The 19,998-nt window shown below is 33.4% G+C and overlaps 2 protein-coding genes across 8 annotated transcripts in view; both read right to left on the minus strand.

The window, feature by feature from the left end:
* The window catches only part of LOC144845548 (peroxisomal multifunctional enzyme type 2-like), a 254,730-nt gene that overhangs the window by 73,509 nt on the left and 161,223 nt on the right, over nt 1-19,998 (minus strand). The gene's annotated exons all lie outside the window — the stretch shown is intronic.
* The window catches only part of LOC144845544 (tubulin polyglutamylase ttll6-like), a 28,221-nt gene continuing 8,227 nt past the window's right edge, over nt 5-19,998 (minus strand). Inside the window, exons 10-20 of one of the 7 annotated variants that reach the window (XR_013612564.1) lie at nt 19,591-19,772; nt 17,209-17,397; nt 16,850-17,039; nt 15,714-15,917; nt 14,132-14,635; nt 13,624-13,716; nt 11,243-11,591; nt 10,878-11,154; nt 5,268-5,319; nt 1,366-1,507; nt 5-829 (exon numbers count right to left, since the gene is read on the minus strand). Coding sequence is in view for 5 of the 7 variants with exons in the window: in XM_078702944.1 (XP_078559070.1) it covers nt 1,466-1,507; nt 5,268-5,319; nt 10,878-11,154; nt 11,243-11,591; nt 13,624-13,716; nt 14,132-14,635; nt 15,714-15,917; nt 16,850-17,039; nt 17,209-17,397; nt 19,591-19,772 (2,082 nt within the window). In the remaining 2 variants the exon portion in view is untranslated. Of the gene's footprint in view, nt 1,508-5,267; nt 5,320-10,877; nt 11,155-11,242; nt 11,592-13,623; nt 13,717-14,131; nt 14,636-15,713; nt 15,918-16,849; nt 17,040-17,208; nt 17,398-19,590; nt 19,773-19,998 lie in introns of all 7 variants that reach the window. The other 6 variants (XR_013612563.1, XM_078702945.1, XM_078702944.1 and 3 more) reach the window with 6 other exon arrangements.

Here is a 19,998-nt window from a genome sequence, read left to right on the forward strand (position 1 = left end):
TGTCATTTTATAAGTGAAAACATTAATATTATTATTTTGCTACAATATGATTGACTAAAAAATAGCCTATTCAAAGTTTGAATTAATAATCTTCATATTTCATGTTTTTGTGAGACAAAATTTAGTATAAATTAAAGGAGGTGAAATTATACTTGAGCATGGGATATATGGTATTCAGAACACACAAAATACTAAAACACTGGATCTATACTCATTTGTCATAACTGCATATTATTTGAAGAACTTCAGACAACATACATTACCGTATATACTCTAGTATTTTAAAGTATGGTGAATGTGTCCTGAATTGTTTTTAGCTGCGATTTTATGGCCCTGGCATGTAATTTTGTAAAATCTCACTTTTAATTATATATCACAACCATCATTATAATTGTACACAATTCATTCTTTATAAATGTCATTTTAGGTAGCACAATTTACTACATATTAACTTTGGTTTCTGAAGTTTTGGTTTGCTTCGTTTGAATAAAAAAATATTTTAAATTATTAAGTGTTACATACTGCTAAAAATGACATAACATTGGTATTGAAAAACACATACACTACCAGGTTACAGTATGATTACATTTTAAAATATATTTTAAAAAACATCAAGGTCACTACAATTTGCAGAATTATCAAAGCACCTAGTTTAAATTAATCCAGATTTACTTCAAATTTATTGAACAAAATCATGTTTTCTATACAATATTTAGTAATTTAGGCTGAATCTAGTCGGTTAAATTCAAATACTGTTCATTGCTTACCAATGATTGGGTAAATCTAGTCAGTTGAATTCAAATATTGTTCATTGCTGACCAATAATAGGCTGAATCTAGAAAGTTGAATTCAAATACTGTTCATTGCTGATCAATGATAGGCTGAATCTTGTCAGTTGAATTAAAATACTGTTCATTGCTGACCAATGATAGACTGAATCTTGTCAGTTGAATTTAAATAAGGTTCATTGCTGACCAATGATAGGCTGAATCTTGTCAGTTGAATTCAAATACTGTTCATTGCCGATCAATGATAGGCTGAATCTTGTCAGTTGAATTCAAATACTGTTCATTGCTGACCAATGATAGGCTGAATCTTGTCAATTGAATTTTAATACTGTTCATTGCCGATTAATGATAGGCTGAATCTTGTCAGTTGAATTCAAATACTGTTCATTGTTGACCAATGATAGGCTGAATCTTGTCAGTTGAATTCAAATACTGTTCATTGCCGATCAATGATAGGCTGAATCTTGTCAATTGAATTCAAATACTGTTCATTGCTGACCAATGATAGGCTGAATCTTGTCAGTTGAATTTAAATACTTTTCATTGCTGATCAATGATAGGAATAATGACAAAACACCTCTCCTCATGCAATCTTAAAGGCATCATTGTTTCAAATATTCATGTTAGCTGTTACAGACACAGCATTTCAATTGATTAAATTGCAGTGAAAAGCTTCTTCAGCTTAGAACAACTGCCTGATGTTCACGTAATTCCAATTGCTGTAATAAACAATAAATTGGTTATTCACATAAGAAAACACATTTAACAAAGCTCAAACACACTCATAATCAAAATAAACTGCTATGAGCAAGTATTTTAATGGTAAATTGTAGTGATCAAGGCAAAAGCTGCAACACACTATAATGATAAATGGATAAATGTACGTTTTTCTCAGACATAAAACAAAAGAAAATTTTCATTTTAGAACTATAGGATAACCATATATCTTTGATAATAAAAAATCCAATCAAATGATATCATGATCAATAAAAAAAATATCATTGTATTGGCACAATATTATTGCTCCTACAAATCATGATGTCATTTTATTGGACATGTGAAAATATTATTTTCATCAATTAAAGGCAGCATATATATGGTTTTCCTATACTGTAGCTTTTTTCTCTTTTGTGACGTTTGTAAAAATAATACATATATATTACTTTAAAAACATTAAACCATGTCATTTCTTGTCTTAAATGTACGTTTTATGGTAAATTATGATAAAAAGTGAGAAACAATGCACTACCTAAGTAGCTCGCGGCGATCGACCTCTCGTGGACGGTCTTAGGCCTAGCCTAGCTAGGCTTAGTTTTGTAGGCCTAGCTGGTAAACATCGGTAATGTACGAACATCGTACGCTAGCTATATACCTAGCCTGAAGTTGTATAGTTGCTGCATTAATTAGGTGATCATTTAGAATGAAATGATCACCTATTGTTATTGTACTTGCATTAAAATATTCTTCTTCTTTCTGTACACTTTTTGTGTGTCAATTATCTCAAAAAGTTGAATGGCAATGATCACAAGAATTTCACAATGTCTTTAAAATACTTTAACTTAGTCCTAATAAGCTTTTCAGCGTGATCACTCATCCGTGACGTCATTTATACGCCATTTTGTGAAATCACATTATGAATCATATCTCCATAATTCATTATCACATATTAATGAAATTCACTACACGTAAACTTCAGGTCAAGGGTAAAAATATTAGCAAAAAAAAACGCCCGCGCATGAAATCGCGCGTTAAAAATTTAAAAAGCTCAAAATTACATTTTGATCAATTTAGAGCATGAATTAGGCCATTTGGGTGTTTTAAAAAATTACTCACGTTTTTGCGCGTGCGTACATAGAAAGCGTAAAAAATACAATATTTTTGTACAAATTTCATTCTACTCATCTTCCTTGGTACATTCACCAAATTTGAGTCCATTTCGACTTAAAATAGTGCTATACGAGCACGTTAAAAATGACAAAATGCGCACATTAATTGTACAAAAGTGCTAAAAATGGTAAAAAATAAGGCCTTTTTAAAATGAATATAACTCTTCAGAATGGAAGGTGACCCCCAATTTTTTAACTTATTATGGAAGCCAATGAGTTGTAGATATAAATGTATATACACATTAGACGTAAAAAATGGTATGACATCATCATTTGGCCACATGAATTTTTAAAATAGGGTTTTTTCCCCTTTTGTCACAAACCACCATATTCAACAGAGCGCAACTCGCTTATCTGTGATCGATTTTCTTAAAATTTTTAATATATTCTACCTCAACCAATTATGTTACTTATGAGTTTCCAATATTTTTATTTGGATGATGTTATCACATCTTAAAATTTAAATAACGGTTATAATTATTATAATAATAAATAATGGTTACGTAATTTCACCTACAAGGTATATTTGAATACCTTACAGCTCTTCTGAATTAAAGTTGACCTTGATGTTTATAACTTATTATGAGAGCTGGTGAAATGTAGATATGAATTATTATAAAAATTAAGCCTATCGGATGTTGTGACGTTATCATATGGCCAGTTGAAGTTAAAAAGTAGTTTTTTCATCTCTTTCGTCAAAGTTATACAATTTTTAAAGAGCGCGCACCGCCCTTCTACGTGCCAAATTTTCTTCGAATTGTTATATTTTATTGCTCAATTCATTATCTTTCGATATTGTTATCCAGAAGTTTATTTTGATAATGTCATCAGTGCCGAAAAATTAGAACATGATACGTGTTCGTAATTTTACCAATGCTACACTGTATATAGATATACAGTATATACTGTACATAATGTATATGGCATATAATAGGCACAGCACTATAGTATAAGCGTATAATAGGATGGCATACATCAACATTTTCTGATTGTATGTTAACATAAGGGCATGTTTAAAAAATATTACTGTCAATAAAATTATAAAAATGATCACCTATAATTCGTCAAAGTGACGAATTAAATTCTAGTTGTCTTTCTATTTTTGCCAGACTCCGTTGATACAAATTGGGGAAAACCCGGTATTTTCGCCGAAAAGTTAGGAGTCTTCCATTTGTTTTGGCCTCACGATCGATCGAAAAGTGGGCGAATTACAGGTGAAAAACAAAAATATCAATCCGCGCGCAATGCATTTTGGGATTTATACCGGGCCGCTATAATTATTAGAATCGACTTATTTTTCACATTTTTAACCGTTTAAAGACGAAAAAAGTTATCGCAATAGGACCATATAGTATTATTTTTACATTAAATATAGTTTGTGATCTTAAATTAGATCTAAAAAACGTAGGGAAGGGGGCTTTAAAACAGGATAATGTTCACAATGAATAGCCTATTTAGCTCAGTGTGAGCAAGCATAGAATGTCACAACCATCTAGATGACAATTTCTTCCGATTATACTGCTTTCATTATTGCACAGAGTACAAAATATGTATTTCATTTCATTTATTTATTCGACCAATACACAGATACAGAACAGAAACAGAGCACAATGGTCAGGGGCAACTAAAGCAAAACAATTACTATAACTCAAAGAGTCAGTTGCCCCTTAAAAACATAAAAATACAAAAAATATTGCACCAAGTAAAACATTTGTATAAGCTTATAAAAAAGTCTCTTAAGACTCAAAATGAGTATCAGGGATTGGTACATAAATATACAAATTTAAAAGATAAAAAGATTAAAAATTGGAAACAACATCTCTTTCAGTGAGGTAATGTCGGACTTTCGAAAAAAAGCATGTTAAAGAGACCTCAACTGCTGAATTTCTTACATCATCAGGAAAAACTGCCCACAGTTTAAATTGGCAGGAGAATTACTAAAGGTTGTGGTGCGGGCGAATTAGTGTCTAAACAAAAGTGAGTCGGAATGCCTTGCATTGACCGAGACACCTTCGACGATACATGAACAGTCAGTTATACCATATAGACATTTAACAACAAAAGAAATCAGCATGTAATCACGCCGAGAGTTCAAAGTTAATAGACCAAGCCGTCTAAGTCGATCAGTGTATGGTATTTCGCCCCATTTAACCTTGAGAATCCGTATGGTGGCAGACCTCTGAATACGTTCTAGTCTATTAGCATTTTTTGTGTTTGGGGCATCCACGCAGGCAGCTCATATTCAATTATTGGTAAAATTAAAGATTTATAAAGGCAATTTAAACAACAGGATGGGCACCTCCTGCAACTCTGAAGATTAAACCAGCAAGTCTGTAATCTACATGATTATTCCATGACAGTCTACTGTCAAGAATAACACCAAGATACTTATGCTCACGTGTTGCATCTAATTTAAGACCATTCATAAAATACATATTTTCTATTTAAGCGATTCGAGAAAACAAATATAAATATGTCAATCAATAGTGATGATCAAGTACACCCTGAAGTCACAGATGTGAGGTAGGGTAAAGCATAGGCCTACCTGTACAGTTCCACACTGTACAGGTATAAAATATAAATTCATTCTCACCTTCAACCGCAAACTATTTGATGCTCCTCTTATTCTCTGGGACTTAGTTGATCTATTTTTGGTAGAAAATTTATGTATATATGAATTAACTATAAAATAGGAAGATTCAAACTGTGATAAATACCCTACAATAACAGTGTAAACATACAACATAATACACACTATACAAATATGATAACTGCCTCTCATTTTTGTACTACTATTTTTTAGATAAATCGTTAAAATCAATATAGTGAGGCATTTGATAAATAGGCAAACTGCCTTAAAATAACTTGACATGTTTCGAGGAACTATTTTCATAAATCAGAACAAAAACCTGTCCTATGGTATATAAGTACTCTAGGCGTTGTTTTCTGTTCTGATGATGAGAATAGTTTCTCAAAACATGTCATGTTATTTTAAGGCAGTTTGCCTATTCTATTTATCAAATGCTTCACTATATTGATTATAACTACTATTTTTATGTTAAAATTAAGTACAACCTGTATATTATGAATTAATATGTTGAAATAGACCTTTATTTGAATTAAATTCAAAGGGTAGCTTCGCCGTGTTTATTCTGTCAAAAACTGTCTCATAAGCAACAAAACAGATCCATTGCTTGCATTATGTCAAATGTAGGATGTTTTCTTAAATTGTAAATTTTATTGCAGCCTAACACAGAAGTTTAACCAATCATATTGCATAACCATTATCATAATTATTAGTAATTATTGGTTAATGTTTCATCGGATTAACAGTTAATTTTTGGCTGCAGAAACACAACCTTACATTTGAGAATTCTTGATAAGGCATTTAAAGTAGTATACAAATGAGACACTGTTATTAACACAATAGTACATGGATTTACAGGCACTAGGGAGGAGGAAGGAATGTTTCACAAACAGGCTATTAGATGGGAATGAAATGCAACTAGGAAGGTAGCAGGAGAGGAGAGAATATCCACCTACATTGATGACCCTCACTGAGCTTGCCAACTAGCGTTAGGTACAATGGGGACTGGTAAGTAGGCTCAGACAACTTCCACCTTCTCAAGTTTGGGAAATGCCTTAGTGTGAAAAATTAATTAGAAATTTATATATTACTATTTTAAAGTTTATATAATAATTATACATACTCTACAGCTAACTATGTCGGTCGGTTGGATGGTCGGTCAGTCAGTCGGATGGTCGGTAGGGTGGGTATCACCACCCGAAAGGAGACAAATTGCCATCCAGACCAAACAACAATGTATTATGTATATGTATTATAACAAATTTATTGAAGCACAATTTGGTCTTTTATTACATTTTTATGACTAGATGGTACACGGTCGTGCCCACAGATGGTTCTCGAAATTTCAGCGTAAAAAAAATGGCGATTTACAATGTATGTACCGCAGGACTATAATACATTGTCGTTTACAGAAACGAATTAATAGACACGATGATTTATGTAGTCAACCAATTAGCACCCTGGGAATTACTTCTGAAAGAAAAACTTGTCACAAAATGAGTCCAAATTTTTGATTTTTAAACAAACCCAATTTGTGTTGTATGTAACATTAGGGTTAATGGATGGGGAAGAGGATAGGTAGAAAGAGGAACAATTTTTAAATATATTCTTTATCCACTTAGTAACAAAATATTGTTTTCATGTTTTATAGGCCTAAAAATAATATACCACTAAATACAGTAAAACATTTGCGATTTAATACTTTGATAAAACTGTCACTGTCATAGTCGATTGAAATAGTAAAGTACATGTAACGATACACCACTACGACGTTTATATTTTTTGTAATTACTAATTAATACAAACATTGAGAAGCAACTGTCAGTAACATAGTTTATTTGTATAGTATATGTTTATAATCTAAGAATAGGGCCTACCCACACTCAAAAAAGTGGTTAATACGTATTTACAGTATTGTATAGTATTGCAATACTATATCTTAAGGTTTTAAGTTTATTCTCTAAGGGCCCATAAATTTACCTCCATGGTTAAACCAAATAATATGGAATGTTCCATTCATCCCAAATGAATACATTTGTATAAACGTATATTAAATCTATCAAAATAGTACTTTTTTAAGAAAATCGGCCTGTCTTCAACATTATGATGCTGTACTCGAGCTGTTCAACCGGTTTTCAGCTATTAAAAACAATTATCATAGCAGGAAAATGCGAAGCATCCTCGTATTATTGTGTGTGGGTATTTTTCAAGATAGACATACATTATACAGTGTATACCACAATCGGAAAACAACCCTATTTGGGGCAAATCGTTGAACCTAAATTTGTTTTAATCGTCAATAACTAATTATCTAACTCAATTTATTTAGTAAACAGGGTTACATCAGGTGGTTAAAATCAGTACCGAAAGTACGAACCAACTTTATATACCATCGAGTAAAAATTCTAGAAGGCGTGATTTACCGAAATTTTCCCTTACGTAAATTTATATATAGATACATACATAATACATTGTTGTAATTGGTCAATTTTGAACTTATATCTCGAAAACGCTTCCTATCCTGATCGATTACCTTCCATATTCGTAATCTACGGAAAATTCTGGTCTAGGAAGTTTGGATGGCAATTTGTCCCCTTTCGAGTGGTGAGTCTCCCCTCCTGCCACCGGACTATAACTCAAATTTGAGCACGGTACGGCAGCCATGTATATGGCCTTTCTTGTTTAAATTTATAATTTAACTCATGGTTAGTGACAAAATAAATAATTTCTTGGTAAATTTTGCATACAATTAAGGATCACATAAGAATGTGTTCTCGCGTTGATGAGAGGCTAGTGGAGCAGTCTGAATAGGAGGTGAATTAAACTGGTGTATCTTGGCTGACTGATGCAGCCATAGACCCCATTTACACTTTAGCTTTTAGCGAGCCTGAGGCCGGCTACGAGCCAACAGTGTACAAGTGTAAACACTCTGGGAACAACCGAGCCGGCCTCGAGCCGGCGCAATTTTGATCCGGCAATTGCGGGTCGGCACTTCGTATAGTGTAAACACTCGCGGTCATAAAATGAATGTTCTGGGTCAACTATAGTTTAAAGTTCACGAAAATTACTGCTGAACCGGAAATACATGTATGTAAAATATAAACAAACAGGCTTCATCTAATAGGCTAGGCCTAGAGGCCTAGTTTCTTCGTTGAAATTAAAGTGGTTAAGATGAATTGATCTACTACTATTCTTCAGACATTTATGACTAGATGGTACACGGTCGTGCCCACAGATGGTTCTCGAAATTTCAGCGTAAAAAAAATGGCGATTTACAATGTATGTACCGCAGGACTATAATACATTGTCGTTTACAGAAACGAATTAATAGACACGATGATTTATGTAGTCAACCAATTAGCACCCTGGGAATTACTTCTGAAAGAAAAACTTGTCACAAAATGAGTCCAAATTTTTGATTTTTAAACAAACCCAATTTGTGTTGTATGTAACATTAGGGTTAATGGATGGGGAAGAGGATAGGTAGAAAGAGGAACAATTTTTAAATATATTCTTTATCCACTTAGTAACAAAATATTGTTTTCATGTTTTATAGGCCTAAAAATAATATACCACTAAATACAGTAAAACATTTGCGATTTAATACTTTGATAAAACTGTCACTGTCATAGTCGATTGAAATAGTAAAGTACATGTAACGATACACCACTACGACGTTTATATTTTTTGTAATTACTAATTAATACAAACATTGAGAAGCAACTGTCAGTAACATAGTTTATTTGTATAGTATATGTTTATAATCTAAGAATAGGGCCTACCCACACTCAAAAAAGTGGTTAATACGTATTTACAGTATTGTATAGTATTGCAATACTATATCTTAAGGTTTTAAGTTTATTCTCTAAGGGCCCATAAATTTACCTCCATGGTTAAACCAAATAATATGGAATGTTCCATTCATCCCAAATGAATACATTTGTATAAACGTATATTAAATCTATCAAAATAGTACTTTTTTAAGAAAATCGGCCTGTCTTCAACATTATGATGCTGTACTCGAGCTGTTCAACCGGTTTTCAGCTATTAAAAACAATTATCATAGCAGGAAAATGCGAAGCATCCTCGTATTATTGTGTGTGGGTATTTTTCAAGATAGACATACATTATACAGTGTATACCACAATCGGAAAACAACCCTATTTGGGGCAAATCGTTGAACCTAAATTTGTTTTAATCGTCAATAACTAATTATCTAACTCAATTTATTTAGTAAACAGGGTTACATCAGGTGGTTAAAATCAGTACCGAAAGTACGAACCAACTTTATATACCATCGAGTAAAAATTCTAGAAGGCGTGATTTACCGAAATTTTCCCTTACGTAAATTTATATATAGATACATACATAATACATTGTTGTAATTGGTCAATTTTGAACTTATATCTCGAAAACGCTTCCTATCCTGATCGATTACCTTCCATATTCGTAATCTACGGAAAATTCTGGTCTAGGAAGTTTGGATGGCAATTTGTCCCCTTTCGAGTGGTGAGTCTCCCCTCCTGCCACCGGACTATAACTCAAATTTGAGCACGGTACGGCAGCCATGTATATGGCCTTTCTTGTTTAAATTTATAATTTAACTCATGGTTAGTGACAAAATAAATAATTTCTTGGTAAATTTTGCATACAATTAAGGATCACATAAGAATGTGTTCTCGCGTTGATGAGAGGCTAGTGGAGCAGTCTGAATAGGAGGTGAATTAAACTGGTGTATCTTGGCTGACTGATGCAGCCATAGACCCCATTTACACTTTAGCTTTTAGCGAGCCTGAGGCCGGCTACGAGCCAACAGTGTACAAGTGTAAACACTCTGGGAACAACCGAGCCGGCCTCGAGCCGGCGCAATTTTGATCCGGCAATTGCGGGTCGGCACTTCGTATAGTGTAAACACTCGCGGTCATAAAATGAATGTTCTGGGTCAACTATAGTTTAAAGTTCACGAAAATTACTGCTGAACCGGAAATACATGTATGTAAAATATAAACAAACAGGCTTCATCTAATAGGCTAGGCCTAGAGGCCTAGTTTCTTCGTTGAAATTAAAGTGGTTAAGATGAATTGATCTACTACTATTCTTCAGAAAACGAGACGCAAACATTAGTAGTATAAAGCAATAATACAATTGTTTTGATCCATATTAAATATCGTTATTTGATGCTTTTTTTGATAAAGTTCGATAGGCCTAGTGTAGATCGACAACGCTTAATAATATTAACTTTGGTTGACAGACAGTTGGTAGCGCACATGAGCGGACATGACGTGAATGTAGAGAAATTGTACCATCGAGCACTCTTCCGCGAGAGCAAGTAGGGGCCCCGAGGCCATCTTTTTGGGTAAGTGTAAACACATTGCGGGCTAAAAAGAAAGCCAGCTTCGGGCCGGCTAATAAATCGTCGATGAAGTGTAAATGGGGTCATATTCTGTGGTCACTTTCCAGTGAATCACATTTTGAGTTTGATTTCTGGTGAATTATATAAATTGTTACTCAAATTAACTTAATCAAATCAAATTAATTTATCATTCATTCTACCCGTGCATTGTTAGCAGCATAAACCATACACTAGCATTTTCCCAATTATTAGTATCAACCTACCTTGTATTAGTTTCAATAGCCACTCCACCCTGGCTACTACCAGCACTATGTGTGCTACACCTCAAGTCTGGTCGTTGGACAACTGGAGCTGGCCCTGACACTAATGATAAACTTAAGGCACCACCACCTTGCAAAGGGCTTTGAGACACACGAACAACATTTGAGAACCCGTAACCAGTGCTACTAAGGCATACATTTGAGGGTGGTGAGCATACCACATTACTAGGAAGGTTTAATGAACTACTTGTTGTTAATAATCTGTGGTTTGTACGATGGCCTGTAAAAAAAGAGATTTTTTAGGATTAGAAAAGAATCTGATACACAATTTATTAGTAGCTAAGATACTAAAGTAGGTAATTTCTCACCTAAGTCTCTTTTGGAAGAGCTGGCACTAAGAACCCTTCTTAGAGGAACTGGGCCTATATTACTTAAGTAATCAGCATCAGCATTTGCTCTACCTCCCACTCTGACACAATCATCCTGTATTCCGTCCTTTATCTTGTGCTCTTCTGGAACTACTGCACTCTGCCATATATCTCGATTTTGTGGAAGCACCTTCCGTGGATCAAAGCGCTGTCGCTGGGTTGTAGTTGATGGGTTCTGTATGAGGTAGTGTGATGAATTAGTTTGACTTAGCAGTCGACTTCTTGGGGCTGCTGATCGCCACTGTCCACTGTGTACTGGAGGATGTGGATGACACCTACCATTAAGAGTCTACAATTGTACATAGTAGAAAACAATAAAGATGAATTCTGATAGCTGTCAGTGGAAATTAGCAATTTATGATAAAAAAAAACACGATTCTTTGACAATACTTTTGATCGTTTTCTTTCATTCTGTGACATTCTTATTCATACTAGGAATCAATTTAGCTGATCTTTCAGCCGTTTTGCAAAACTCTTGCTCAAAACTACGGCACTTCATTAGCTAAATTCCAAATGGACAAGGATATACGTACTGCCACTGGACGTATAACAAAAGATAGTTATACGTACAGCCGCTGGACGTATAACGTGTATTTTGTTATACGTACCGCAGTTGGCCGCAGCTGGACGTACAACGTGTAAAACTCGTCCTAAATAGTAAAACTCGTCCTAAATAATAAAACTCGTCCTAAATATTTAACTCGTCCTAAATAGTAAAACTTGTCCTAAATAATAAAACTCGTCCTAAATATTAAAACTCGTCCTAAATAGTAAAACTCGTCCTAAATAATAAAACTCGTCCTAAATATTAAAACTCTTATCTCTCTCTTAAGTCGTCAAGCAGAGAATCGATCCCACAACCTCTAGGCCATAGCCTCATCACAAACCCACCACGCCACACAACTGGCTTGCAGAAAAACCCCTTCCATAAACTAGATTTGAACTTGTCACTACGGACGAGTTAGGTTATCCGCCACGCAAACGCTACGTGCACGTCATGCGCACAGAAAAACGATTATGCCATTATGACCTGAAGAATTATGACCTTTATTTTGTGTCTAAGTATATACAGTATACAGTAAACTATATACTGTATACATACTACATACAGTGCAGAATAGGTGAAAATAATGGGACCCGCCTTTTATTATAATTGTTAACATGATGATGTCATCAAAATGAAGCACGTAGCAATTTTGGAAGGGAATTATCTGAGCAACAACATATTAACATGTTGAAGAAATTTGGATACGTAGAATATGGATGCATGCTCTTTTAAATGTCATGAACTATGACGCAAAATATGACGTTTATAATTCAACTGGCCATATGATGGCGTCACAATATCCGATGCGCAAAATTTGTAAATGAATTCGTATCTACAATTCAACAGCTTCCAGAAAACATTTTAATCATGAGTATCACTTTTCATTCTGCGGAGCTATAACACATTGAAATTTACTTGAATGATGAAAATAAGTGACCCAAGTTATTCACGCTTTTGAACATGATGACGTTTAATATAAACATTTTTAAAATGGTAACTCATGCGAAAGATAATTGATTGACCTAGACAATATCAAAATCTGGGGGAAAATGGAAAACGGATAAGTGGAGAAGCCCTCAGGCTCTATTAACTGTGATGAGCTATGACAAAAGAGACAAAAATCTTATATTTTATATTATTGAGTGGCCATATGACGTCAAAATGTCCGGTTAGCCATATTTTAAGCCAGTGATTTTAAGTCGAAATTATTAAAAATTACTAGATAAGACTGGAAAAACAAAATTCACATGAAAAAAGATGTTTTTAACGCTATGTGCGCACCACGCACGTAAAAATGTGCATGCGCGTGGTAAATTGTACATGCTTAAAATGACATGAAACGCGTAGAAAGTTGATTTTTCGCATTTTAGACACCTATGTGCGCGTAATTTTGTGTGCAACTTTATCCAGACAATAATAAGGGGTTATCCACCAAGTGCGGATCAATAAAAGAACGGAAAAAAGTTAATCCTAAATCACATGGATTAACACACGACATCTAAATGCTCTATAATTGGTTGCCTGTCGCGGTACGTTTAAGTACCGTATAACAGTCGTTATACGTACCGTCGCTGTACGTATAGCCAGTCACATTCCAAATTACCAATATTGATATAAGGTATGTTTATTTAATCATTATTAATGAATGAAATCCATGTGCAAGGACCAAAAACAATATAATATGCAATAGTTAAAGTGCAATGGTGCAGCTAATTTCTTGTATGAACTAATTTATTAAAATGACCCTTCTAGTTCCCCATGTACTGATAGTCACCTGTGATTTTGAAGTAGTCATGGTGATTTTTATTGCAGTGCTGTCCAGCTTTTCAGAAGGATTATTTGTGAGGTTGTGACACTCAGCTTGCTGCTGTTAGCAGAACATGAACACAAGGAGTAGAAAAAGAATGAGATAGATATTTGCTAATTATTAATAAGATTTAGTTAATTGACACACCAGTTAGTATCATAATGAAGTTTTTAGATTTAGAAAACTAAGATATCTTAGGTCTTACTTTTTTAGAACCGATGATGGGTGTCTATAAAAAAAGATCTATAAAGTTTAGACCCAAGATATGTTAGTGAGAGAGATTTAGATTATTCTATTACCACTAAAAGGGTGATGTGTTGAGATTTTCAGTAAAATGTATAGTATACCTTTGGTCTTAGTTTATAGATCTTATTTTTTTATACATCCATAAAATTAATTAAAAATAATTTTTATAGTACTATTTTGTGAGCGCTTTTTAAAAATAAAAAAATCTACAGAAAAATTATTTACTTACTTTCTCAGATGATGTTGAATTGTTACTAGTACAATTAACTTTAGGATAATTTAAACTTGTAAGTAAAAGCAAAGGAGTGATATATGGGCCTAAATCTTGGTCATTTTCAATGCTCAAATCAGGATTCTGCAAGAACTCTCTCTGAACTTTCCTAAATTGTGAACTTTTGCTGATTCCACTAAATGCATTATGTCTTGAATTGTTTTTCCATGCTAGCCTAGGTTCCTTGCTAATCTGATGTGTAGCATTGGAGTTAGTGTTCTCGTCCGAGTGGCTTTCTAGCCTAGTACTACCACTATTCAGCCTAACTCCTGGCCTAGTACTTGAGTTTGTTATCTCAAAATCTAGCTGATCATTTTTCTGACTGTTCTTTTTATGTCCTAGCTTTTGTTCTTGTTCTGATTTCTTCTGGCTAGGGGGTGGTTCAAGGTGTAAATATTTATTATGTCGATTGCAATACGTCAAACTGGAATATAATCTTCTAGCTCCTAGGAAATTCCTCACCTAAAAGATTGACCCAGCATTTTGTTTTTCTGGATATTAATACATTAAAAACAGTTTCTAGATAATTAAAACTAACTATTTAAAAACTTGAAATACATAGTTTAAATACAAAAGTAATGAATGTGTATGATTTTTAATAATTAGTATTGCATTGTGGCTATTATATGATTTAGTATTAGTAATGATTTTAGGATAGTAAATCATTATGCAGATACAGTAGAATAAGCCAGGGATATAGCCACCAGTCAACCTAACCACTTTTTGACATTAAGATTCCCCAACAAGATTAAAATGCATCTTAAAGAATGCTAATAAGAGATCTCCATACAGTATAATCTATGTATAGATCTGTGTATATAGTATATGTGTGAACAACACAGGACCATCCTTGACACCCATCTACTTCACACCCCCTCACCTAGGCACCACAAGGATATGGCCCTGTTTGTGAATAATATATTGCATTTCTAATTGATAAATATCACAATGTATTTATTATAACACACCTGAATAGATTCTTGTCATTTTATTGGATGATTGTGGTCACATGACATTTAATAAATATTCTATTGAACTCTTAATTCATCAAAAAGAGTGCAATTTCGGTATATGCAGGATGCGGGTGCAATTTTGTTATAATTATAATTGCGGTCATTCTTACAAAGTGAGCAACTGGAATACCCGAATATGAGGCATAAGGCTAAACTAGGCTGCATGTTCGAAAGCGACAGCGTCTGTTCTACTACAGTATGCCTTCTCCAATTGTTTTAACCCGTTGGCCTAGCCCTCTCATTAAAAGTAGGTGTGTTATAGAATAATGAATGTTTGATATTCATGCAATGGTACAAATTTTCATTTGGTGAAAAATCAAATGTTCTTCCATCTCATGAAATTATTTTTACTATTACACTCATAAACATTCGTTATTTGAATATTAACTAATTTTAGAAAATTTATAGCAACACTATAGTTAATTGATACAAATACATTATTCAATTCCTTTTACGAAACAGTAGTGGTATTGTTGTTGGTATTGTATTTATTATAACATTACCAGAGGTAGCCCGATTATACTTACATTAACAGCTCTATCTGCACTCTTTAAGACACCCACAGTACCTGGTGTACAATGTAAAAGCCTGTACACATGTTCTACTACTCCTAAACCTCGGACAAGGTTATCACGTTGTAGTAATGCACTAACTCTATCAAGTTCATCATCCTCACTGATGTCCAATGGTCGCATACTATCTATCGGCTGGTGGTAGTCAACTTTGGCATCCTTTAAAATAAAGAAAAAGTCACCATGGATGTCAACAGATGACAAAATTAGATTTGAATTTGTCACTTGGGACGAGTTAGGTTATCGGTGCAAACGTATTATGTTAGAACATGCACACATAAATTACCATCCATGTTTTTAGTGCTGACTATTTTGTGTCATATAGTGTACTGTATCACTACATACATCATAGGTGCATAACAGATCCCACCTACTACTCTAATTTTTTAACATGACGACGTCTTCAAAATAAAACATGACAACAATTTATGTTTATTATATTCATTGTCTTACCAAAAACTGACATTTATCTTATATGCCCTTATATTTGTGGTAAGCAGTATGACACAACATAGATCAGCAATCAAAACATTAATTATCAACATTTAGTTGAAAATTTTAATTCAGCTGGTCACTCGCAAATTTCAGAGTAGTTGCAATAGACCATGTTGTCAAATGGAGTGACAAAACTAAAAAAACACTGGGAATTACTACTTAAAACCACAAAACCTTTCTCCTGGATTGGTAAAATTATTCCATTGACATCTCAAGTTTCAATATTAATCACCATTTGAGTTTTTATTTAGTTCTCTATTCCAAAATTGTTTATATCTACTGTACCAAGCTTTCTTGTTTTTTACTCTACTCTCTCCAGCCTCTATTCAACAGTTTTTGTTTTGCCTCCTTTCCTTTATTCCAATCCATTCAGGCAGCATGGCTCACTAGCGTAACCAAAAATTTCTGCAATTTATTTCCGACTGTTTAACTTTATCGTTTTGTTTATTTTATTTTTTATCTCCATTGAGATCCAGCCACTGATACCCACAGCATTGTCATTTTTTTCAGTAATTTGACTTACGGATTTATATTTAGAACACTGGTAGCCACAATAGGTAATAAAATAAGGTGCACAAAAGAATACTTATCCTTACATCCGTTGGTAATCTATATGGTCTCCTAGCAACCCTTGGAACTGAACATCTCATTAAAGTCCTGCGCTTAGTTTTTTCACTGCCAGGACTTTCAGGTCGGAGCATTTCCTTTTCTTTACTAGCTGGTCGATTTTTCTTCAACATACATTCTAATTTTTCCTGTTTTGCTCTAATTTCTTCTCTTTGTTGTCTGAATAATAAAGTTATAAATTACTTGTTACTGGCTCACATTTCTGCATCTCGGATATGACATGGGTTACACAATTCTGGATAATGTTCATTGTAACAGGGGTAATAGTCTTGAATTAAAATAGAGAAGTTGGTAATATGTAATGTAAGTAAATCAATAATCTATTTACCGTGCACATTCTCCTCTAGCTTTTGATGCTGCTGTTTGCTGGAATAAAGAACCACTATGCTGAAAAAATTGTTCATACTTCTCATGACCCTCAATGGGATAGATACGTCTAAAATCCCCACTATGTTCAGCTTCATACTTCATCTGAGCTTCATTTGCTGATGCTTGGCATTCTTCCATCTCTTCACGCCTTCAAAATTAAAAAAATTAAAAAAAAACTTTCTACAGTTTTCATCTATTTGTTCTATTGAGTTGAGTAGCACACTCATACCTTAAAAAACTGATAAAAAACACGAAAAAAGGCAGTCTTTTTAATATAATAATAATAAATATTCAAATAACCTCAGATATCCTAATTGGGCAAAGATGTTTCCTAATAAATAAATTTTGTTAATCAATTGACTTGCACCTGAAAATGTCAAAAATTTCAATGAAAGTAAAGTAACTTGAAAAGGATTCAGAATCAAATTTTGACATTTGTTTTATATTTCTGAATAGTCGGATTTGCATCCCAAGTATTTTTTTTTTAAATAACATAATTATAAAATTTAATATAGTATCGATTACAACCTATGAGAAAGTGGTTCAAAATCATTATAGCACTTTTTTTGGTGACTGATGTGAGCTCACCATTTGCTGTGTATAGTTCATAGAGAAGGGCTAGCATAGTCAGGCCCGACTAGGCTAGGGGTGCGCATGACTTTTTTTCACAAGTAAAATAGGCCTAGTCTAGTTTAATCCAATGGATATGACAAAGATGTCAAACTTTTATTAGGTTATATGCATAATAATGCATATAACTATTGATTTTGTCAGAATCTTTATTTAAGTTCCTTAACAATTTTGTCGGTCAATTATCTTAAATTTCATCTGGCTAAGTGCACGGAAGTGAGCCCGCTAGAGAGAAAGAGGGGGGGGGGATGTGGGGTAGGGGGTTAGTTATTAAACTAATAATAAATAAAGAAAACAAAGCTATAATTTCTATTTAAACCATATTATCAGATCTTAACTGGTCTTATAAAATATATATATTTAACGTTCATCAAATCTTGAAAGTAAATAGTTCTTGTATACTAATTTAAATTTAGAAGTTGTAAATGCATTTTTAATATCTACATGGACTGAATTCCATAATTTAGCTCCTTGGTATTTAATAGAGTTCTTGATCAAAATGTTTGTATATTTAGGTAAAGATAATCATTTGCATTGTCTGTATTATGACTATTGTCCCTACTATTATGATTATTTAAAAAAATAAGACTGGTGATATTAAGTCTAAAAATAATTATTGTCCTATTGCTTTAGCTTGTATTTCGTCTAAGGTTTTTGAATGTATTTTAGTTAATTTATGCAATGACTCATTAGTTACAGATGATTGTCAATTTGCATTTAAGTCTGATCATTCTACAGATATGTGTATTTTATTGTGAAACAAATTATAACCGTAATGGAAGCCCTGTTTTTGCCTGTTTTTTTTACAAGTTGTCCTAACCATTAGACCACTGGGGCTTTCATGGTAGAATAGCGACTCTTTAACATTCTCGGCGTGGTACGGCGGAACAGCACTAGTCCCTCAATTGTACGCACACGCACCAGAAATCAAATTGATACGCCCTCATCTATTCAGTATTTTTATTCACGAAGCGGGATCTCATATATATATATAATATATATTTATTTATTTATTTATTTATATGTATGTTATTTTATAAATGTTGTATTTTTTATTGTTTTATGTGCAATTTGGACCCCATTGGAAATGGGCTGGTTTTACCCGGCCTAATGGGTGTTCCTGATGCTCGTTATTTTGTCTTTTGTCTGTATGTAATTTTAATGTTGAGCATCAAATAAATTCAATCAATCAATCAATAGACTTCGATTATCAAAAGTAGGGATATTATTCTTTGGTGCCATGCCCATTTTTTGGGGTAGGGGTCGAGTTGTAATGTTGATGTGTAAATGCCATTACAAGCCCATGTATGATTATATAACTCATTCTAACTAGCCTCGGCATATGTATAATTCCAATGGTATTAATAAAGCATTTTGTTCAATGTGTAAGATATTCCCCCATCACATGTAGCCGCGTATGTCATTTTCCCAAGTACTGTACTCGGAAACAGTGAGTAAGTATGGTGAAAGCCTTGTCAATGAACAGCGGCCTAGTTAGTATTTGATGAAATCACTCATTTCATACCTGGGCAAAGCCGTTGATATGAGTAAATGCGTATAATTAAGGTAAAGTCAAATAAAAATTTAAGAATTAAGCATAATAAGGCCAAAATTGTCAATAAAATGAAATCGTGAAAACTAAAAGGTCGCAAAACAGATGTAAAAGCGTGGGGCCATGAAAATGTTGGTCTCTATAGTATATCTATAATACCTTGATTCCTTCGGTTTTGATCGATTCATCAATCTTTCTTTGATTTTCTTTTTCTCTTCTTCAATACATTTTTTTCGATCAAATGGTGACAAGTTCATAATACAAAGGGCATCATAAAGAAATCCTTCTTTAACTTCTTTGTCAAGTTTTGCATCTGTATGGAAGCTGGGTGAATGATTTACCTGGAAATAATTAATTAACAATTTAACAGGATTTAAAAGTGAAACTTGAAACCATCTATCTCCATTTTATCTAACAATAAGAATGTTACTATTGCATAGAACAACTAATAAGACATTTTTTTGTTAAAAGATAGCCCATAAAGATGTCAATTTACTTAGTCCTCTGAAAATGAAATTAAATAAGGAAAATTAAATCAAATAGCTTATGTGTGTTGGCATAACTGGT

This window comes from Antedon bifida, chromosome 6 (assembly GCF_963402885.1).
Source record: "Antedon bifida chromosome 6, ecAntBifi1.1, whole genome shotgun sequence".
Taxonomy (NCBI): Eukaryota; Metazoa; Echinodermata; class Crinoidea; order Comatulida; family Antedonidae; genus Antedon; species Antedon bifida.